We start from the raw sequence: 23,017 nt of genomic DNA, 5'->3' as shown, positions 1-23,017 counted from the left end.
CTAGTCACTCATTAATGTATTGTTTATATGTAACGAGGCGATCATACATTTATTTGTGTTTACGATGTGGCCCGCAACAAAAATGAGTTTGACACCCTTGTCTAACATTATCCTCTTGTCACCAGAGAGGTAGTCAGCTATTCACTTTGTTGCATAATGACTTTACCATTTATATATTACACAATGCTCAACCACAATAATACAAGTTACCTCAGAATGCATCAAAACTGAGTATTATCTTACAGGCAGTTTTAATGATAAAGCTCTTATTTTATGGCCTTTTATGACTGTACTGTAGTTACTGCGCCGGTCCCATCACACTCTGGAATTCCCTCCTGCTGATAAACTGTTTAGATTCTAAACCATCACTGTGATAAACATTATGGAGGTGGATTGCTACTCGCTAGCTTTATTGTAAACACTGTCACAATAAGGCAACAGACTGAGGACTAACTGGAAACATGATCCCAAAGATGGACCAGGTGGACATGCACACCCGTGCAGCACATACACACACACACACACACACACAGTTGTATTGTACTAAATGGGCTTTTGATCATTTCCGTGTTTGTGCACGTCATTGTGCAGTAGAGCCATGGCCTACATTCTGCCAGCTGGCCTGGCAACATTCAAGTGCACATGAGTATGTAACCCCCCACCACCACTACCACACTACAGAGAGAGAGAGAGCGAGAGAGAGAGAGAGAGAGAGAGAGCGACAACACGCTGGCATATGAATATGATGAGACAGTAGTGGGGCAAGTATTACCACTGCATGAGATGATCACAATCCGAAGCCAGATGTGCTTAAATTCGACGGAAATCAACTTCCTCTACGGCTCTATACCCCTGCGTGCATTATTGAAAATGGCAACGCATATCAAAGTTCAACTAACCCTACTGAAGCTGCTGCTGCTGCTGCTGCCTCATCCCATCCTGCACTTCCACCCAGAGGAAAACTTGTTTTAAAGTTGCATGAGATGTAGAGTAGCTCGGGTTCAGACAAGAACCCTCAAAAAGAGAAAAGGGGCCCAGGTCGGTGTGATGGGATCCAGTACAAGAGCAATTATATTCTGTCTTTATAAAGACAATCATTCATCATATATAATGGGGGTCAACTTCGACAATGTGACATGAGTCAAAATATTAGGAACAGCCACAATAATAAACATATTGCATTTTATTGTTGTTTTTTTTTTTTAAACAGCTATTGTATCGCAATATATTATGGAAGCAGTCGTTTGGTGTAGGTAAGCTAAGCTCCTTAAAAAGGGACACATGGTGGTGGTGGTCTTGGGCGGGGGTCTGAAATGGGGAAAACAATTGGGAGCAAAATACAAGAGGGGAATGAGCCCGTGATGAAAAGTAATCAATGCACAATGGTGGATGATGGGAAAGCATGAGGAGGAGTCTAAAAAGACTTTGCAACTTTACGTCTGCTGTTTCAAGAAGGTAACACAAACAGTACTCACCTACAGTAGGCTGCCGTCACTGTGGAGCCTCTCACACACACACGCACGCGCACGCACGCCTAGAACAGCACACACATGAAGGTGTACGTAGTCAAGGGGAGATCCACACCAGCAGCAGGAGGAGCAGAGCAGCACAGCTCCGTGTCGCTCTATGGCGAGTGTGACACGGTGGCGGGCTTCGGTCCAGAAACCCCTCCCTCCCCTCCCCACCCCCGCTCCCTCTCTGTTGTCACTCTCGCAAACCCTCGCTTTCTTCCCCGTCTAATCCCTCGTTTAAACACCTCCCCATCCAAAGAAGGCACAAGCCTGTCACACATACAGTACAAGCATGGAAGTCATTTGTGCAGTATGACACGTGCTTGGCAAATATTTGGCCTTGATAAAAGAGGATTAAAAAAAAATTTTCTTTAGCAAATATGACTTTTTGTAACGCACAATGGATTTTTTATTATTACATATTAGTGATATTATATAAGTGTTAAAGGAGACAATATACATGTTTTATCTAATGTCCCTCATGGGAAGAAGTAATTAATATCCATCACCATAGTTTATATGGCAATTTATAACAGTTCCCTTCCTTTTTTTTTTCTTTTTTTTCCAGGAGAGCTCAGTATTGTTCATTCGATTTGACATCATCATTGCTCTCCTTTTTTTTAAAAAAAACAAATAAATTAAAAAAATGTAAGAAATGTTTTTTTTATTATTATTATTTTTTTTAAATATATATACATATATATGCATATACACACATATATATATATATATATTTTTTTTTTTTTTTGTATGTGGGTGAGTATGTGTATGTGCGTGTGTGTGTGCGTGCATGCGTGCGAGTGTGTGTGTATTCATCAGTTCACCTAAAGCCCATTAAAAAAAATCCCATACTAATAATATAATATAATAATAAATTGCCAAATGCAGAAACATCAATGTAAGTTATCACGATGTAGTGGCTCTCGCTAACAAGACAGAATTAAGTAACCAGAATTAGGTTAAAAAATTCTATATACGTAGACCATGTTTCTATAAATTTTGATATTTGGTTTTTATTTGAGGCAGATATTTTTTCCATTAAAATGTGATTTATGATGAGGTTAGACCCCTTAATGTGGAAGTAACAGTTGCATTTTTGGAGTTGAAGGCTACCAAACAGGGTAGTGGTCAAATAAAAAAATGGAAAAGTTTCATGGGGACATTTCAACAATAAAAAGGCTAATAAAATGGAAACGACAGCAATAATGATAACAACAGTAGAATGAGAGTAATTACGAGTTACCAAACAAGATTCAGTATTTGGTTCCAAACCAAGGCTTTGCATCGGTGAGTCGCCAAATATTCTTTAACTCATTCACTCCCAGCCATTTTCACTGAAGCCACCCCCTTCACTCCTGATGGTTTACTGGCTTCTGACTGATTTTGCAAGGCCCACAGAATATTGTGTTCTATACCTATAAAAACATGAAACCTGCCAAAAGAAAGATTAGAGTCTCTTGTTCCATCAGAAACAAAGTATATTTCTATCTGTTCCCGTTTTGCAGCAATTAGCATTAGAATATAGCTAAGTTTCTTCATTATTCACAAATCTGTTTAAAACAGTGGTGGGAAAGAGCCTTTTTGCAACATTGCCCTGGTTGACTAGTAGAAGACTTTTTATTTTTGTTTTTATTTTATTTTATTTTGCACGGTGCCGTATAGTTCAGTATATGAAAAATTCTTACCGGTGTCATGTGAGTTTTGTTGCCCAGGCACTCTAAGATGCTTCCTCACCCCCACTTCCTCCCCAAGCAGGTAGTACCATCCACGGACCTCCTAAAGCGGCGAATGTTGAAAATGCTCATGTCAGCATCTAGTTGTAATATTTAAAGCATTCAACATATACAGAAACACACACAGAGGTTTTAACTCCCTATGTTCCTCCAAGGGCCACGCATAGTCACTATTCCCTGTCCTTTCCTTTATTCCAGCAGCTGATGACACCCCCACCCACCTTGTGCACTTTTGCCTTGTGAGCCAGATGGTGTATGCATGTGTGCGCGTGTTACATAAAGCTATGCCGGGCTGAGGAAGCAGGCGTTTGACTCGTAATGTGAATGATGTGGACACTCATGCAAAAATAAGGACATTGCCGTCATAAGCGCATACGTCATTTGACGGTGACACACATACACACAAGCACAAGCCCCGTCTTATTGTACTCAACAATTTCATGCTCTGGACAGTAACAATAATCTCCGCTTTAAAAGCATCTTATCCGAGTGGACGGATTTCTGCAGGCAATGGGACACAGCAAAGGGGGGGAGGGGCCTATGCACGGATCGAGAGTTAGGGAGGGATTTACACTATTCTACGATAGTATTCCTTTAATACTTATCCCCCACCCAAAAATGGAAAAATAAACTAAATGAGAGAACATGAAAAGAATCATGTTTAAGGAATCCAAATAGGCAGGCCGAGCACCAGGATAAAGTTCTGTAGGGCAAAAGGGACAAGGTGACAACACCTTGTGAGTCAAAGCTGCTCCCTCATTAACATATGAGGGCAGTTAAATATGAATAGGGGAAATATTAGAGGACTCCTGCTGCTCACGACATTAATTGTATTTACAGTGATGCCTTGAGATATGAGTTTCATATGTTCCATGACCAGGCATCTTTCCAAATTGAAATGAATGAAAATTCCAATAATCCATTCTAACCTCCCTTAAAATAACAACAAAACTAAAAGTAAAGGCAAGGCTATGTGGTTGTTTAAAATGAACAATGTGTAATTCTATTACATTTTTATGTACAAAGTATTTGTGACCGTTGAGATCAACTGAAAGTGGCATTAAACAACGTGAAGCCTCTTTTTTGAAGACTGCTTCTTGTTTCAAAGTTGAGTTCACTGCCACAATATTTACATCTCAAATAGTTGTGTTTGTAAAGCTGCACTTTGTAACAATTTGCCCCAAAACACCTTTACAATAGCCTTTTTATTTGGACATTTATGGCTGAAACTTTTTTTTTTAATTAATAGGTTAACACCTGGCAGCACGGTGGGTGACTGGTTAGCACGTCCGCCTCCCAGTGCTGAGGACGTGAGATCGAGTCCGGGCTTCGGCCTTCCTGGGTGGAGTTTGCATGTTCTCCCCGTGCTTGCGTGGGTTTTCACCGGGTACTCCGGTTTCCTCCCACATTCCAAAGACATGCATGGCAGGTTAATCGAACACTCCAAATTGTCCATAGGTGTGATTGTGAGTATGGTTGTTTGTCTCTGTGTGCCCTGTGATTGGCTGGCAACCAGTTCAGGGTGTACCCTGCCTACTGCCCGAAGCCAGGTGGGATAGGCTCCAGCACCCCCGCGACCCTTGTGAGGAAAAAGCGGTCAAGAAAATGGATGGATGGATGGAGGTTAACACCTTAGCTGTTCAAAATGGGAACTCCTGCAAGCCTCTGGCCAATAGTTTTAAGACTGGATTTGGGTTTGAATTTCCCGCCCTCTGCGGGTGTGACGTCATGTGCGCGATGTGTAGTAAAGAAGGGAAAATGCAGTTTCCTCTTCAGGCTGCAGGTGGCAGTAGCGATTTGTAATTATATTGTCTGCGTTTAGTAGCTTTAGTAAAAACAAAAAAATAAAAATAATTAAAAATAGCCAAATAACAGGATATAGTTTAAGTTTTAATCCCAAATTGTGTAATTTTTACCATTTATAACAATCTTACTACTTATAAAAAAATATAGCATTTTAGTTTGAAAGTCAATATATTAAAATAAGAATAACTTGTTTATTTTCTTGTGTGTGTGCGTGCCTGTGTGTGTGTGTCCTGACTTCCATGGTGTCTCAGCTGGCGTCAATACAGTTAGCCCAAATGTTTGATTCATGTTCTGGTGGAGACACGCACTCCATCCATCTCTCTCTCCCAAACACGCGTGCATGTCCCAAACAGAAGACGCACACACAGAAAGTGTGAAGAGAATCTCTGTGTAGCGGTATCGGGCGAGCTCACCTTGTGCTGTTGTATGAGGGAGCGGATGCCGAAGCTCATACAGCCCACCAGCGCACTCAACCTGCGCAAAGAAAAACACATTGAACAATGAACAGCATGACAAACACATTGATCAAAAAGGGAATTACGTATAGTGTGGTCTGAGTAGTAGGGTTCTTTTCACTGACACAAGCTTTTAAGCCTTTCACAAGAAAATTACATGCAGATGATTATAAAAATAAGAATCTTGTCCTTTCCTTGGATTACTTCATCAACCTCGATGCCATTGGGTTCAAATCAGAAGAGGGATTGGCCATGCATTTGGGGGCCAAATACAACAAAACAGCATTATTGGTTTTTTATGTGACATTGTAATACGTGTTATCCTTGGATGAATGAAATTGCACCTATTCAACCTTTTTTCTTTTTTTTTCTAAATCGCTAACATTCGAGCAGGAAGGCTGTAACCAAAAATATGTAGACATTTTGAACTAAATTCTTCTCATGAGAAAATTTGTCTTTGAATGTCTTATCCTAATAAATGGCAACAGACATTTGATGTAAATAAGGCTTAATTGCTTGAGTAAATAAATCGCTCTTAATCTGTGCCCTAGAAACGGTCCAAACCAGGGACCTCATTTATCAAGCGCACGTACAGACACAAGTGTGCGTAAAAGTGTGTGTAGGAACATTGAGTTTGATGTCAAGAACATTGAGATGTATTGTTTTGAAAAGTGAATCTCAATAGTATTCTGTTAAAAATAAAAAAATATATATTTATCTTGTATATGAGTCATTCAGCCATTATGTCCAGCACTGACCCTGTTCCATCCACTCTGCTGAGGCAGAGAGGCGAGAGTAACACACAAAGCAACACATGCAAGGTTAAATGGCAACATTAATTTAAAAAAAAAAAAAAAACTGACTCACTCTGATGAGCAAAAAAATGCATATCTAGACCTTTTTTTGGGGGGGCAGAGCGTTGACCGATACCTGGAAGCGCAGTCAGAGTTCCACACTGTGAAGAGCAGTCGCTTGTGAAGGTCCTTGTCACATATCGCGCTGTAATTAAATAAATAAATACATACATAAATGGCATGTCAGCATTGGTGAAAAGTTCTACATGAGTAGATTGTCTGCAATGAGTGCTTACAAGTAAAAGGTGTGTAGGAAGACGGGATTTTTACACTGAGGGACCGTTGCCGTCTTCTGCCTCTCGTTGGGGTCGCTGTCTGGAAACATGCCCACCTGATAATGCAACAAGTAGTCAAAATATGTCACTTTACAGTAAGTGGCAAATTACTGTACATGCAAAAAAAAAAAATCTTCAGTACAATGACCTAAAATTCACACATTTTCTAGCGCTTGTATGCATTCGGCTTTTTAGTGATCTTATGCCAGCTGTTTAGTCGCCTGTCAGTCGTGAGGCACATCAAGACAAAACATTGACATTCCTACTTGTGGACAGTTTAGTTTTCAATTAACCTAACATGCAAGGTTTTCGACAATGTTTTTTTTTTAATGAAAATTCAATTTAGATAAGTGTGAAATATGTGTCAATCATATCTGAGCATGATTTTTATGAAAGTTATTTTAATGCATCTACTGTATGTGACTCCATATGGAATGTGGAACCTATGGCCAGTGGATCATGACACTGCACCCTCAAGAGCTCACCATTCAATTCTAAAAATAAATACAATTTTTAGGGGGGGGGGAAGAAGGCCATAAAAAGCAAGTAAATTATAGGCCATTAAATCAAATTTTGACACCAATGTGATGTTGGTAATGAGCCAGGAATCTAAAACGTGCTCCCCACATTGTGATGACACATCATCCTGCAGTGTTCAGAACTTTTAGGGGCTAGCTTTTTTTATTGTTGAAGTAAAATTAGGAATGAGTAGCATGCAATCCCAGAAGGAAATACAAACCTTAATTCCAATCAAGTTGGGACGCCGTGTTGTTGTTTGACTTTCGGCTTAGTAAATAAAAACAGAATACTATGATTTGAGAATACTTTTCAACCTATATCCAATTGAATGCACAACAAGGACAACATATTTAATGTTCAAACTGAATGAACGATGAAAATGATTTGCAAATCATCAAATTCTGCTTTTATTTTATGCTTTGAAATAGCAGCTGCAAAAACAATGACAACAAAAGCAGAGATGTGTATCATACCTTTACATAGGAGTCACATGACGCTTGGTACTCGGGCAACATACCCCGTGCCTCCAAAACTGCCAATAGAAATGATTAAATGTCTTTTTTTTTTAATCAAATCTTTATACTTATAGAGAGGGAAAAAAAATACAAAAAAATCTTAATAAAAGCAATGCACTGTGGTCAAGCAATGTACTGTATTAAAAAAGTAATAATAAAATAATAGACACATGCATTTGAGGACTGTTCGTTGTGGATAAAATAGATCAAGGGTCTCCAAGTTCAGTCCATGCCTGAATCATATCATCAGGATCGTTATCAGGCTTCTACAGAGCTTGCTGTTGAGCTGATTTGATTCAGCTGTGTTGGATGAGGGAGACGTGGAAAACAGGTAGGAGAGGGCCTCCCATGGACCGAACTTGGAGAACTCTGCCGTCGATATGTCACGATAAAGTGGAAAGTGGCGCCTTCAGAGTTCTGTAAATATGTATAGGCAATGTCCACAATATCAGGTACACATGCAGAATCCAATCAGATCTTTATTTTCTGATGGATAACATCGCAACAGACAAGTATGTTTTGAGACCAAAAAATGGTTGCAGTCAGAGGCGATTCTAGGATCAGAGGTTTAGGGGTGCTATAAAGACGTTTAGGGGTGCTTGGTTGCTACAAAGAGCGAGGGGGTGGGGCCCGGCGGTTTGTTTGATGTGGTTTTGGGGTACTTCTGGATCAAAAAATTGCGTGGGAAGTCAGTAAGTAAACCAAATCTAATACATGTTATGCAAAGGAGAAAAGGACTGTAATAGTAAAATACAAACATATCCTAACTCTAATTTATGGGGAAAGAGAAGACTAACTAATAAAAGGGTGCATTCCCTTAGTTGCTAGGAGACCAAAATCAATATATCGCTGGCGTCAGGCCAAAACCTTGTACCATGGAGAAAGCGTTTCTAGTTATTATTAAACAATTCCAAACAAATTTCTTTTTGCACATGCCCAGACAATTAACAAGGCACGAGTGCACATGTACACCTTTTTGTCAGAGGTGGGCATCGTCATTGACTGGAATTGATGATTGATGGAAGTGCCCACCTTTTGGCGTGTGCTTCAGCACTTACAGTGAATGCTTGATCCTACGAAGCCTTGAAAAAAATGCACAGACTGAGCACCGAGTGAAGCAGGATTAAATCTGTCGATCGCGGTGAGCACGGTCCTTCTCAATCTGTGTATTTTTGTGAGGCTTCGATTTATCAAGCATTCGCTAAAAGACACACCAAAAGGTGGGCACTTCCATCAATAATCAATTCCAGTCAATGACGATGCCCACCTCTGCTTTTTGTCATTAAATGAGTCATATTATCCATCATAGAGAAACCTAAGCTTGAAATATATAGAGACAAAAAAAAAAAGCATTTTAACTCATCGATAAGGAACTAGAAATTCTAAATGAGAAGAATAGGAAATTTACATTAATTTCATTAAATTTTAAAGGAAAAATGCTATATAGATATTTCTTTCAAATTAACTTTCAAGTTTTTTTGTTTTGTTTTTTGGGTGGAATTTTATAGTATGCAGGCTACCAGTGGTATCAGTATTTAGTATCAGTATCGGTGACTATTCAAGAGTTGAGTACTCATACTGGTATCGGTCTGAAAAAAATTGGTATTTAACATAACTAATTTATAATCTATCATATTTATATTTTCTTTTCATGTATGGCACTTAATAAATTTAGTTTAACATTGTCTGTGCACTTAATACATTTTTGAGAGTTGTATTAATTTTCCATTATTTTCTGTGAGAAAAAATATATATCAGGAAAAACTGTTTATGTTGGACATTACAGGCTCCACTACATTTTGTACCTCTCATAAAGCTATAAAAGGTAATAAAAATGCAGTTATGACTTTGTTTCGCTTTTGTATTTAATACTGCTGACGTACCTTATTTTGTGGCCAGTGGGTGCACAGGATACAGACCATGAAGCCATTTCATATTTTATTCCCCCTACTCCACCCCACCCCAACCCCTCCTCCCCAGGCCTCACCGCTTACAGCAAGAACTTCCTGTTCTTGGATGATTGACAGCTTCAGCTGACCTGCAGAAAAAGAAGAGAGTGTGAAGACTGCCAGCTATACAGTAAATGAATGAACAACCATCTAAAGCCTTGTTGACCATGTCGACATGGCCCACCGCTAACATTGGCTTTGTGCCGCTCGTCTAAATTTATCCCGTTCCAAAGAGCACGGCCATGCACTGATAACGTCGCCGCCACCTCGGGCCCCCGCTCGCACGGTGGGTACGGGGGATGTTTGTCGTTCCCACACTGAGCTTGGCATGCGGGGATGTGGAAGAACAAAGCGGGAACACGGTTTTAAATGTCTTCCTGGTACATCTGAACTCGTTCCACACAAAGGCAACTATGAAGTTGCTTTAAAGGAGCGTTAGCGGCAGCACGAATAAGCGGCCAAGCAAAATGGCTACGTGACAAAGCAGACAATTTATTCTCATTAGTTGATGATACGTTCAAAGGGAGAAGGTAGCATATCTTAACAGTCTTATAGTAAGTGTTGTAATCAAGATGACCAACACAGCATATCAATCACATAGACATATACAGAATCTCCACTGACAGATGTTTGTTGTAGTACCAAGTCAGACCTGTGAGAGGCAGCAGAGCAACCAGATTGCCAGAAAATTCAAAAACGAAAATAAGTAGTAATAGAAGAAGCTAGGTTAACTGTTAGCTTTTCTGGTCTTCTTTTTGTCATTTTTCTTGTAGTGAATGCATTGACCACTCACACAATGATTTACAATGATAAATATTTAACATTTATGACTGTTGGTATCAGCTGTTTTCCCCAAAAAGAATCAGGAGGGATACATTCACAATCAACACAACACACAAAACAGTATAATCGCCCAGGGTTATCTTGCAGAAAAAGAAGGAATTTGCTGACTTTGATGTGAAGAGACGAGATGGGGAAAATGTTTTAATTTGGCCCAATTGCCATTTTGCTGAACTAAGTCAGCATCTGTTGTGTAGGCAGGAAGAAACCACTGTTTTTGTTGTTTTAACATTGAGTTTGGTGAAAATCCCACAATTCCTAGAGCTAAAATATCCATTTATTTTATATATATATATATATATATATATATATATATATATATATATATATATATATATATATATATATGTATGTATTTTTTGCAGGTAGTAAGGGTTGTAATTGGGACAATGGTGGGAAAAAACAGTGCATTGTCGTGCTGCAAACTAAAGTGTTTTTTTACATAGTTTTATGGTGTAGACTAGCTGAACCATGGAAAAACTAGAAAGCCAACTTCTGCTAAACTTGTACATATTTACAATGTAGACCTCAGAACACATTTTCATACATGTTGCTTTACAAATAATTAATATTCAATTGCAATTGCCAATTAAAGACACTCAGATAAACCGAACACATAACGACCTACTATATGTTTATAAACGCAAAGGACAAGCGGTTCACACCATCGTAGCCCCCTGTGGTCCCACACAGAGACCCCGTCGGAAATGGGATGAACGATTTACATCAAAAAAGAGGAAGAGGAGTGCCTCTTCCCCTCTTGCTCCACCTTGGCTTTTAATTTGCTGCTTATTTGTCACATTTACATCTGAAAGGAAATCACCCCACCGGTACCCAATAATGCCAGGCCAAGCGGACACTGACAGCCTTTATGTGATAACAAAAAAAAATGCCTTTCCAACAGACAGAAGCATGAAGAAGGATTCCTGTGAGAACTATTTGGGGAAGTTCAGTGTAAAGGACTCCGTACAATTTATTTCAGCGCATTGGGTCCAAACCGGAACAGAAGGGCGGCACTATGGTGCTGCTCATGGTTTTCCTTTTAACGAACCGCCTGTTCTCAGCTTGTGCCAAATCATTTTCCATGGCATAGAATGTGTCAAAAATGAGGTCTTTCTCTGTTTCACTTAGAGACAATTTAGACACTACAATTAACCTACCATGCATGTTGTTCGGAATGTGGGCAGGGGAAGAACATAATAATAATAATAATAATAATAATAATAATAATAATAATGAGTGCCGGGGCACATGCCCTGTTGGCACAGATGCCCAAAGCGCCCCTTTGTCCATTTATTTATTATAAATAGTTTGTGAAAGTAGTTTTGTTGCCTTTCAAAACAAAAATTCAGCAACATAATTTACCATAAAATTATTGGATGACATCATACTACAAGACGCACCCTTATTCTGCCAGGTCGCTCGCCACTACACCGGCGGTCGGTAAATTGGTCGCTCTGTTTGTATTTACGTAGTCTTACTTACAGTAAACAAAAGTCAAGGTCATAGAATGCGGGGAATAAAAGCAAAACAAATGCCTTTATTTGATTGATCTTGTAGACATGATCACAGAAATGTAGTGATATAAGTTGTAATCAGCATTGCAACTACGATGAAGTCTGACATTTGGCTGCTTCAGGTCACTCATGACCCTGAAACTCTTGATTTTGTAGGTATGCTTATGTTGTATTTCCCGATGGTTATGCGTAAAAACATGTACTATGAAACCTTGATATAACAAACCACAAGTAATTGGCGGAAGGGTCGTTCATTAGAGCCAATTGTCCAAATTATTGTAAATAAATACGTGTATATATATATATATATATATATATATATATATATATATATATATATATATATATATATATATATATTTTTTTTTTTTTTTTAAATTTAAGTTGAAACTTTTTGCAAAGTTTTAAAGTTTATCCAAACGTATCTTGTTGGTGCTTGGTGGGGAGGATAATGGCAAGCATCTGGTCATATTCATGAGCAACGCCTTTTTCCACCTCTGTTACGGTAAGATGCCATACTGTAGATAAGAGCAATACAGTACAAAGGGGAAATTTTGAGTGGACTGGACACTATTTTCTGTCAGTTGAATCTGCGGTAAAAAATGCCGCATTTACCTTGAATGTTTTTTAATCTTCTCAAACACAGAATGGCCTTGAAAGCCATCCACAGTCATAACTTCCTGAAAAATAAAGAAAACGGCCGCGCCCCTTTAAGACCCCATCCATATTGATTAGTGGCAACAGGTAAACACTGGATAATAGATGAGGTTTTGCTATTTGGGTAAACAGTGCAGGTGCGGATAATACCCTCCATAAATGATGCAATGGGCCGCCTCATTAGCACACCGAAAGATGCGCTTGGTAAATGGCCTGTGACGCCGCTCTCAAAGGCCTCCATTATGTTTTTTAATGAAAAAGACAATACTATTGAGATAAAAATGAACTAAAACACAAACACACGCTAGTCCTCACCATGAGTCTTCAGCAGGAAGGACGGCGCTTTGGAGAAGGTTCCGGACGGTTTCCGCAGGTAAACTCTGAAAGACATCACAGAGAGAATTCCGCCACAAATGAGACTCAGAGAAATTTGATGCTGGCTGCCGCCATGTGTGTGTGTGAGTGTGCGTGCGTACAGAAATTCCATCACACTCCTATATGATAATTTAGTACGTAAAGTACATTGAGACAGCACAATCTGCAACCTTTTTATACTATGCCAATGCAAAAATTATATGGATTAAAGCAAGTTAGTTCTAATGTTACATAACAGTGGCACACAAGTGCAGAAGAGCCACAGATGCATTTCCAGAACGGTTTATATAAAAAGTGAATTTTCCATTTCCTCCTTAAAACACCATGTGAAAAAACAACAACAACAATGCAACAGCGCAATGCAGATTAAAAGACAAAAACATGTTTTTAATGCACAGATTAAGTGATCAGCGTGTGTACTTGTACTTGTGTCTGTATTGGAGCTAAAACGGTGATTAGGTTGCATTGCTGTAATCCAGATTAATCACAGCACGATTTAACACACCTCCGGGTTCAAATGTGACTCCACAGACAAAGCCGCCATGTATTATTTTGACATGCCGCCCAGCGACAGTGTACAAGTAACCCACAGATGAACTTGCTGTATTTATGACCATTTTGCTAATCCACCCACCCACTCCAATTTCAAAACAACCTAGGGATGCTATTCTTGCTGACAAAACTCAAATCTGCAATCATCTTTTTTTTCCCCCCCTCCAGTCCTTCCCTCCAGATCATTAAAATATAATCGTCTTCCTTTTTCCGCCACAAAAATCCCCCATGGTCCTTCAGGTCCTTATCAGTTGGAATGAAGGGCAAACAAAAGGAGAATTATCCTGCTCTTCCTTGAAAGGAAACAGGTTAAGATCTGCTTAACAGCCTTCCCGTGCATCGTTTACTCACAGTGGGTCCAAAAATAAACACATAGAGTAAGAGCAGAACATGTGCTGATCTTGCAAATATAGCAGGGTGAACAGGAAAACAGGAAGTTATCCTCAAAAGGGGGATTTTAACAATGGAAAGTGGAGATGGATGTCCTCGTCAAACAAGGCTATTGCCAAGACAATTGCACCACCTACCGGATAAATAAAGAAGCGCAACATGCATTCGAATTCTACATTGTACCAACCAGGCACACTATTCAGAAAAACGTTAGTGTTTATTATTTAAACATATAAGAATGGAAATATGAACCTTGTAAGTTAATTGACTTATCAATAAACAAAAAAAATAACTCAATGTGCTGGGAGAAACAAAATATCAGAAATATAGGAAGTGAACGTTAGCGTGGGCATGGTCTAACGCATGATCCCCTTCAAGTACGTATCGTTAAACGTCACATAAGCGAAAGAGCGCCATAAATAGTACATTCTCGCAGTTGTATTCGCTCAAGCAGGCAATGTATATGTTACGTCACACATGCCTTGCAACGTCTTCGACCTTTAGCACCTGACAGACAGATTAACATCAAATATGAATTAGCAACAGGTAAAAGCGGATTTTTCTAACATGTGTGGCTAAATGATGTTTTAAGACGTAACACGCCATTTTCCACTTACCATTGATGTGTAATACAACCATGTAGGATGATAGAAGTCGTTTGAGCAGGGCATTTTAGCTGGGTTTATTACGTGTTTTGCGTAGACTTTTAGGAATTCCTATTTCCCACGTTGGACATCGAATGCACCAGAGATCTCTAGGCGGAAGTACTGTTAAAACAGGAGGAAGTGTCAGAGATGTTCTAAAAGAAAGATATCGTATAGGCGAGCAGTAAAAGTGCTTCACTAATTATGATATCCTCAATACTGTCAAATACAAATGTTTAATAACACAGTTTTGTCACAATCGATCATATTTTACCAACAAGACATGCGAACTACCGGTAATCTTCATACCGTCATTGTGTGAGATCCCAGCAGAGGCGATACGATTGGTTCATGAACACCACAAGCGCACAATCTCTCACGTTTTAAAATTAAGCTTGTTGTTAGCTCATAGCAACGCGACGCACATGTCACAATTTCAGGAAATATATTCTCTTAGTCAGTGAGTGGCAGATATAACTTACGCATTTTACTCTGTGTGAGAAACATGACTTTACGATGTAGCACAGCTTTTTGATTTTTCCCCATAGTTCGATCTAAAGACATGGAGCTTCTCCCGGTGCTTGAACCTCAAGAGAAACCCAAACAAGGAGTATGGTAAGCAAATGAGAGTGTCTGTGTATAAAAATGGCCAACCTTGCTTTTCAAACCTTTCTGCCCTTTCAGGTATTCTTTGATACCAACCGGGAGGTCTCCGGGTATGAGCGTGGGACACACCTGCACCTACTGGCCCGGGGATGATGGCAGTGGAAAAATCCTGATAGTTGGGGGAGCAAATCCTGGTGGCAGTTTTTCGCATACACACGCCATAAATCTGAGTATGGATTTTTTAGCAATTTACACATATCTAATATCTAATAATAAACAACAACACATTCTATACCTCCAAATATAGTTTTATTTGGAAACAAAATATTTAGACATTGTTTTTATATGTTTTAGCACAGAGTTGTGAAGTCATGGCATTGACAAAAGATCATAGCAACTACTAGAATCCAATCATATCACCTGTTTTTTTCCTTTTTGTTTTTTAGCATTCATCTATGCATTTATGTTATTTTCTAACTTTTGCAATTATCCTCTCTGACGCTTCTAGAGTATCTTGAGTGGGATGCATTACCTTGGCAGGGTCTGAAGGCTCGATATGAGCACTGCACATTGATGCCCGGAAGCCCACCAGAGAGCTTGTGGGTGTTTGGGGGCACGGAGCAGAGTGGCAACCACAACTGCATTCAAAAAATAAAAGTAGCAGGTAAGAAAAAAATGCTTACTTTAGTCTTTGGTAGTGTGAGGGAAATCTGCCTACTGTTTTGATCTACAGACAGGGAAGCCCACTGGGAGGATGTCCCAGTAACAGGCGACCCCCCCAGTCCTAGGACGTATCACACCAACTCATCTTGTTTGGCTGGCTCATTATACGTGTTTTCTGGTGGAGAAGCAGGAGCATCACCTGTCTCGGACCAGAAACTTCACGTCTTCGATACCGGTGAGTATTGGGTTGACTTGTTTCCACACAGGTCACCCCTAAAATGTTGTTTACATGTTAGCATTATTGTGGTCCTCCCAGTGTCTTCCACCTGGACGCAGCCAAAAACGCAAGGCGCACAGCCGCCAGCCAGACAGGGTCACGTTATAGTGGCGGCGGGCTCAAAGATCTACATTCATGGCGGCATGGCGAACGATGATCTCTTGGATGATATGTACTCTCTTGATCCAAGTAAGCTGTCAAGTGAATGTTGGTGGAAACTGTCAAATGAGAAAAACACCACACAGTAACTGACCATTTTTTTTACATTGGATTTCAAATTAATCTATTTACAGTAAGCACTTTACAGCATAGTGCAATGTGTGCATTTTAAAGGTAATATGACGTGGGAGTTGTTGCAGCCCGGAGGAGACATTCCACCTGGCGTGGCAGCACATTCGGCCATGGCGCTGGGCAACAACATCTACATCCTTGGTGGGCTGACGGCAGATGGAGCCAGCAATGCCATGTACACATTCAACATAGGTACAATTCCTTAACATCGTATACTATTCAACACAACATATTTTAATGCGAGATCGGGTGCCTGTTTGCAGAAACAAAATCATGGACCCCAATGAAATTTGAAGGGGATTTGCCCCCGAACCGTCTGGACCACTGCATGTGTTTGCTACCGTGGATGGTGAAGGCTGTGGGAGATAGCGGTGAAGCGCCGGATCCCGCTCCAGCACAGACAATGAACTTGTTTTTTGTATTCGGTGGGATGGACACACAAGGCGTCATACACAACGACTGCGTCGTAACCGTGGTGACATGACGGACCGTAGACGAAATAAAGAATTAAAGCAAGTAGTTATGTATCAAGCATTTATTTCAATGTCTTTCCAGAAGTACCACAACCATATTCACTAAATAACATTTAGCCTTGAGGATCCACCAGACAGCCTACCTATTAACGGCGTATTACAATTACTATACAGACTTCAAATGATTTAAGTAAGAAAATATCAATATATTTTTATGTGAGAATCAATTTTAGAGCATAAAGCTCTTGTATCAAGTTTTGAAATGTCCATATCTATCCGAACATCACTAAGAGAATCACTTAGAACATGAGTGCTTAAAGTACACACCAAGGCTTATTCAATGATTGGTAGTTTTGACTAGATCCAAAAACAGTAATATGCACAACAAAGTACAATCTAAGGCTTAAGTGGGGTGCACGTTTACCAATTTATGGCATTACAATGATTTTGAAAATATGAGGCACCTAAACATGATGAATCCCTAAGCACACGAGGGGTTATTTTAGTGAGACAGAAGTTGACCTTTTTGGTTTACATTACAAAAACTATGTAGACACAGACATATCCCCAAAAGAAAACCGGTGAAGTTTGGCGGTGGCAATGGCAGCATCATGTTTGAGGGGCTATTTTAACTCAGCTGGAACTGGGCCTTACACTCAACGTAGTGACGAAGTTCATGTTAAAGACACTGGAGGGTGAATAACAGCTTTGGATGTGTTTACATAATTTATTTACTCACGTTATTGATCTTCCAATTATAATCAAATGTTACCTAATTTAAAAAAATGTTTGAACCGTTTAAAATGAGCACACAAAGGGGCGAATTCATTGCGAATTTACGACGGTCAAAAACTACATGGTCGACGTTTATTTACACACTTTTTAATGGTAAACAATGGTGACCCCTAAAGGCCAACTTGGTCACCTACATCACATGCGCACAAAATGTCTTAACAGTCAAGGTGGAGGGAACCAAACCACATTTTATGAATAACATTTCATTTGGAACTCATCAGAACCATTTGAATGATGGCAGGTGTGTGCTTTATGTAGAGTATTTTAAAGGGACACTTGACTCATTGAGCCATTTTCAGCACAAACAAGTTCATGCTTTGCTCAGGATTAATTTGATAACCAGTATTTTTAATATACAATACCTTTAAAAACATGTTTTCCACTTGCCGTCTACTGAAGATGGCAACACTTGTGCTGAGGAAATATGTCAGCGTTTTCTGGGTTTGGTCAGCGAACTGAGCCATGATAGGTCGTTACAGCCTTGTGGTCAACTTCAGCCAACAGCAAGTGGCAAAATTTGTTTTTAGATGTATTGTTCATAAAAAAATAGTTTCATTCCCCAAAGTTTTTCTCACTCAAAATATTTTAATTCACAAAGGTCACACCACTTAAGTGTTAATTTTGAATTGCACTTCATAGGAGCGTATTAGACCTTCTATACCCAGTGTGTACTTGCAGAATTTACTCATGCTATTGTTCATATCAACTTACTTTGCAAACATTGCAGCAATGTTGAGTGCTGCATGTATGTTACGGCGTTGTAATGACACACAGGGCATCATACATAACTGCATACTAACTGTAGGGCCATTAAGAAATGAGGAAATAAGAGGAAGCAACTTATTTTATATGAAACATTTATTTCAATGTCTTTCCAGAAATACAACAACCAGATTCAATAAATAACTTTTAACTTTGAGGAGCCATCAGGCAGCCTACCCATGAACAAAAACCTATTCCCTCCCTCCCCCCACCCACTGCTACTACTACGTGATCCCCATTCATGACTGCCTGAGAACAGCAGCAGTGCGCCTTGAGAATCCAGGCTGACAAATCTCCACCCACCGGCGAAGAGAACACCTAACGAGCTGAAACTCGCTTCAACAAAGTCTTTCGGAAGATTCAGTATGGCCGCCCCTCCCTCTTACAATGAGTCCCATCAGTCCAATATGTACAGCAAACGTTTTAAGAGTTGAGCCTGCTTACAACTCATCCTTATCTTGGTCTTCAGCGCCCTCTGGTGGCGGGCCACCCGCACTTCCATAAAGCTTGCTGATGATGGGCTGCACCACCTCCTCCAGCTCCTTCTTCTTGGCCTGGAAGTCTTCCAGATCGGCCTCCTGGTGCGATTCCATCCACTCAATTTTCTCCTCCACGGCCTTCTCGATGGTCTCCTTGTCTTCGTCGGACAACTTGCCGCCGAGCTTCTCCTTGTCGCCGATCTGGTTCTTCAGCGAGTAGGCGTAGCTCTCCAGCTCGTTGCGGGAATCGATGCGCTCCTTCAGCTTCTTGTCCTCGTCGGCGAAGCGCTCGGCGTCGTTCACCATGCGCTCGATGTCCTCGGGCGTCAGCCGGTTCTGGTCGTTGGTGATTGTGATCTTGTTCTTGTTGCCCGTGCCTTTGTCCTCTGCCGTGACGCGGAGGATGCCGTTGACGTCGATTTCGAAGGTGACTTCGATCTGGGGGACGCCGCGTGGGGCGGGAGGGATGCCAGTCAAGTCGAAGGTGCCCAACAGGTGGTTGTCCTTAGTCAGGGGACGCTCACCTGATAAGAGAATAGAACAATTGAGATGTTTCAAATTTTGGATGTAGCATATGATAATTAAAGGGGAAATCAACCATAAACATTTCTTGACATTGTTATGTGACCTTACTAGTCTAAACATGACATTCATTAATATAAATTATGAAGCAAAATACATTTTTATTCATCTCAGGGGTTGGCCATTTTGCCACTTGCTGTCGACTGTATGACAAAGTTTTTCAGGGCTCAGGCAACGACCAATCACAGCTCACCTGTTTTCTGAAGCTGAGCTGTGATTGGTTGGATGTCATTTTCACTCAACAGCAAGTGGCAAAATGGGCGCCTGCTGATATTGATAAAAACCTACCTAACTCATTCCACTAATGCAATATTTACCAGAATACCATAATTAGACTAGTGGGGCTGCATAGACCATAAAATGTTTGTGTAGACTTCCTCTTCAAGGCCATTTTGCGGGATCAATTTACCTTCATAGACCTTGATGGTGACAGTAGGCTGGTTGTCAGAGGCCGTGGAGAAGATCTGAGACTTCTTGGTGGGCACCACAGTGTTCCTGGGGATCAGCTTGGTCATGACTCCTCCCACAGTCTCAATACCGAGAGTAAGAGGGCACACGTCCAGCAGAACCACATCACCTGAAAGAAGAGCGATAACAATTGGGTTAATTTAGTAAAAAGTATGTTTGTAAACATATCAATGCATCGGGCGCTAGTTTACCAGTGTCCTCCTCTCCAGAGAGCACCCCAGCCTGTACGGCGGCACCATAGGCGACGGCCTCGTCGGGGTTGATGCCTCTTGAGGGCTCTTTGCCGTTGAAGAATTCCTTTACCAGCTGCTGGATTTTGGGGATACGCGTGGAACCGCCAACCAGGACGATCTCGTCGATGTCGGACTTCTTCAGGTCGGAGTCTTCCAGCACCTTTTGCACGGGCTTCATGGTGGATCGGAACAAATCCTGGACAACACAAATGAAATGTATTAAAAGCTTGTCAGATCATGACCACTCCTAAACAGGTTAAGGAACTTACCATGTTGAGCTCTTCAAACTTGGCACGGGTCAGTGTCTCGGAGAAGTCCTCGCCCTCAAAGAAGGACTCAATCTCAATGCGGGCCTGGTGCTGGGCAGACAGTGCACGCTTTGCCTTTTCCACCTCACGACGCAGTTTCTGCACGGCGCGGTTGTCCTTGCGCACGTCCTTGCCAGTCTTCTTCTTGTACAGCTTGATGAAGTGCTCCATGACACGCTGGTCAAAGTCCTCGCCTCCCAGGTGGGTGTCACCATTGGTGGCCACCACCTCAAATACGCCGTTGTCGATGGTTAGCAGAGAGACGTCGAAGGTGCCACCACCCAGGTCAAACACCAAGATGTTCTTCTCGCCGTCCTTCTTGTCCAGGCCATAAGCAATGGCAGCCGCAGTTCTGCAAGAAAGGATGCCACATTTAAGGACAAAGCAGCAAAACAAAGGGCAACCAGATCATTTGTCAACAAACTACTTACGGCTCATTGATGATCCTCATCACATTGAGCCCGGCAATGGTGCCAGCATCTTTAGTGGCTTGGCGCTGAGCATCATTGAAGTAGGCAGGAACAGTGACAACGGCGTGAGTGACCTGAGGTAATAAGAGCTTTTGTTACAACATTGTCTCTCGTAAGTCAAGTATTGCAATTCATTTTTACAAACCTTCTTGCCCAGATAAGCCTCGGCTGTCTCCTTCATCTTGGTCAGAACCATGGCAGAGATCTCCTCGGGGGCAAATGTCTTCATCTGACCACCTCCAATGTCAACCTGGATGTGAGGCTTGGTCTTTTTGTCATTCACCTGAAGAGGACCATAAAATGTACTTGATAAATGTGTATACCATACTTATCACACTGTTATCTCCTATGATGCAATACTTATGCATTTCCAGCATCAAATATCAATATTGTGATATAATAAAAACATTTTACCATTTTGTATTGTAGCCTATCTACATGAGTATTTTAAGTACATTTACTCAATTATTACGTTTTTTGTTACGCATGTACAAATTGTATCTATTATCGCAATACCTTGAATGGCAGGTACTTGATGTCTTGCTGCACGGAGGAGTCAGCCCATGCCCGACCAATCAACCTCTTGGCGTCAAACACCGTATTCTCTGGGTTGGAGGTCAACTGGTTCTTTGCGGCATCACCGATCAGACGCTCTCCCTCACTGGTGAAGGCCACATAGGACGGAGTGATGCGGTTGCCCTGGTCGTTGGCGATGATCTCGACACGGCCATTCTTGAAGACACCAACACTAAAAATGGGGGTAAAATACCAACATTAGTATTGTATTTATTATAAATAATTTATTTAAAAGCATCCATCTTACCATGAGTAGGTGGTCCCCAGGTCGATACCGATGACAGTGCCTACACTATCCCTCTTGTCATCGTCGTCACCTGTCGCATACACAGCGCAGGACAGCGCCGCTAACAGCCACAGAAACTTCATTTTGGGTAGTCTATTACTCAAACGCCTTGAGAGAATGAACAAAGCTGTAAGGGAGGAAAAAAAAAACGTTTGCTTTTGTTAATGACGTATGCCCGTTTGCCAACTTGTTCAAGTACGTCAGCCGCACTAAAGGGAGAAGGGTTCGAATGGCTCGATCGACGGAAATTTTAAAAGACACTAATAACTTCCCATGATGTGAAATGTGTTGTGGTTCAAAACAATTTTCCTATAATAGCCACACAATTTTTTTTCCTAGGCCGGTATCTAGCTAGCTAGCTAGCTAACCGGGTTAGCTTGTTGGGCAGACTGAAAACGGGTATATTTTCACAGAAAAACCATTGTAAGGTTTTAAAATGTTAAAGTGAATCAAAACACGAAAACGCAGCCACACGAAACTGCAACTTGACAGAACAGTTATTTAGGATATTACACTACACGTGCAACATTGTCTTTTGAAGTAACTGTATTTGATTTTGAATACATTAGAGGTGTAGTAGATTGCGAAATATGCTTAAATACAAAGTTGGACATACCTTATTTGAAGGGTTGAGGGTTATCTTGGAATGTCGTCAATAGATATCGCTCGTTGTGAGTTGAAATTGTGTCTGAATTCGTATCAAGTAGATGTGATAACGAATGAATTGAGCGCTGCCCCTATATAATCCGTCACCGCTTCCCAGTCGTGGAGGCCAGCGATTGGCCAAGAGGCTGCGCGTTGGAAGAAGCCGATTGGTTGCTTTTGGCACGCTGGCTGCAAATGATTTGCACACAGCACAGTTTTGTGACGCTATGTCGAGGTCGCAGCTGATTGGCTGAATTGGGAACGTGGACCGTGCAGTTACACGCCACTCATGATGACTGGCTAGGGCGGGTGTTTTTTTGTTTTGTTTTTTTAGATATCAAATGTTGGATTCTACAGAAGCGTATTGCATTCACTTGGAAAAAAAAAACTAATTTTTTTTTCTGACAATTTTTTGAGGGGAGCTTTGTTTTACTGAGTATTTTTTTTTCTTTCAGATTTTTTTTCTGTTTTAAAAATATATATATTTTCCCTGTTTTTCAGATTTTTGTTT

At 40.8% G+C, this 23,017-nt stretch overlaps 3 protein-coding genes across 7 annotated transcripts in view; 1 reads left to right on the top strand and 2 right to left on the bottom strand.

Annotated features, from left to right (window-relative positions):
• rgs3a (regulator of G protein signaling 3a) overlaps positions 1-14,715 on the bottom strand; it is a 123,199-nt gene extending 108,484 nt beyond the window's left edge. Inside the window, exons 1-8 of one of the 4 annotated variants that reach the window (XM_077586332.1) lie at positions 14,566-14,715; positions 12,947-13,011; positions 9,663-9,706; positions 7,627-7,685; positions 6,596-6,690; positions 6,436-6,504; positions 5,464-5,524; positions 3,197-3,287 (exon numbers count right to left, since the gene is read on the bottom strand). In XM_077586332.1, coding sequence (XP_077442458.1) covers positions 3,197-3,287; positions 5,464-5,524; positions 6,436-6,504; positions 6,596-6,690; positions 7,627-7,685; positions 9,663-9,706; positions 12,947-13,011; positions 14,566-14,619 — 538 coding nt within the window. In that variant the 5' untranslated portion in view covers positions 14,620-14,715. Of the gene's footprint in view, positions 1-1,475; positions 1,647-3,196; positions 3,288-5,463; positions 5,525-6,435; positions 6,505-6,595; positions 6,691-7,626; positions 7,686-9,551; positions 9,628-9,655; positions 9,707-12,946; positions 13,012-14,565 lie in introns of those variants that run through there. The other 3 variants (XM_077586333.1, XM_077586335.1, XM_077586337.1) reach the window with 3 other exon arrangements.
• On the top strand, positions 14,370-16,948 carry rabepk (Rab9 effector protein with kelch motifs). Of its 2 annotated transcripts, none has more exons than XM_077586343.1 (8): positions 14,370-14,494; positions 15,141-15,207; positions 15,277-15,428; positions 15,707-15,862; positions 15,932-16,096; positions 16,178-16,327; positions 16,472-16,621; positions 16,693-16,948. In XM_077586343.1, exons 2-8 carry the CDS (start codon positions 15,155-15,157, stop codon positions 16,911-16,913), a joined length of 1,047 nt encoding a protein of 348 aa, XP_077442469.1. In that variant the 5' UTR covers positions 14,370-14,494; positions 15,141-15,154; the 3' UTR covers positions 16,914-16,948. The 2 variants fall into 2 exon arrangements, with proteins under 2 accessions (XP_077442469.1, XP_077442471.1); XM_077586345.1 differs by lacking the exon at positions 14,370-14,494 and adding an exon at positions 14,551-15,052.
• Positions 16,949-18,537: 1,589 nt separating this feature from the next.
• hspa5 (heat shock protein 5) lies at positions 18,538-22,643 on the bottom strand. The gene is made up of 9 exons (XM_077586342.1): positions 22,478-22,643; positions 21,823-21,988; positions 21,516-21,747; positions 21,145-21,282; positions 20,961-21,073; positions 20,491-20,881; positions 20,180-20,417; positions 19,930-20,097; positions 18,538-19,462 (listed from the first exon to the last, which is right to left on the bottom strand). The coding sequence occupies exons 2-9, from the start codon at positions 21,942-21,944 to the stop codon at positions 18,900-18,902; spliced, it is 1,965 nt and encodes a 654-aa protein (XP_077442468.1). The 5' UTR covers positions 21,945-21,988; positions 22,478-22,643; the 3' UTR covers positions 18,538-18,899.
• Between the last annotated feature and the right edge of the window lie 374 nt (positions 22,644-23,017).

Source organism: Vanacampus margaritifer, chromosome 14 (genome assembly GCF_051991255.1).
Source record: "Vanacampus margaritifer isolate UIUO_Vmar chromosome 14, RoL_Vmar_1.0, whole genome shotgun sequence".
NCBI lineage: Eukaryota > Metazoa > Chordata > Actinopteri > Syngnathiformes > Syngnathidae > Vanacampus > Vanacampus margaritifer.
Note: the sequence above shows the minus strand (reverse complement) of the source record. Positions and strands in the feature narration are given on the sequence as shown.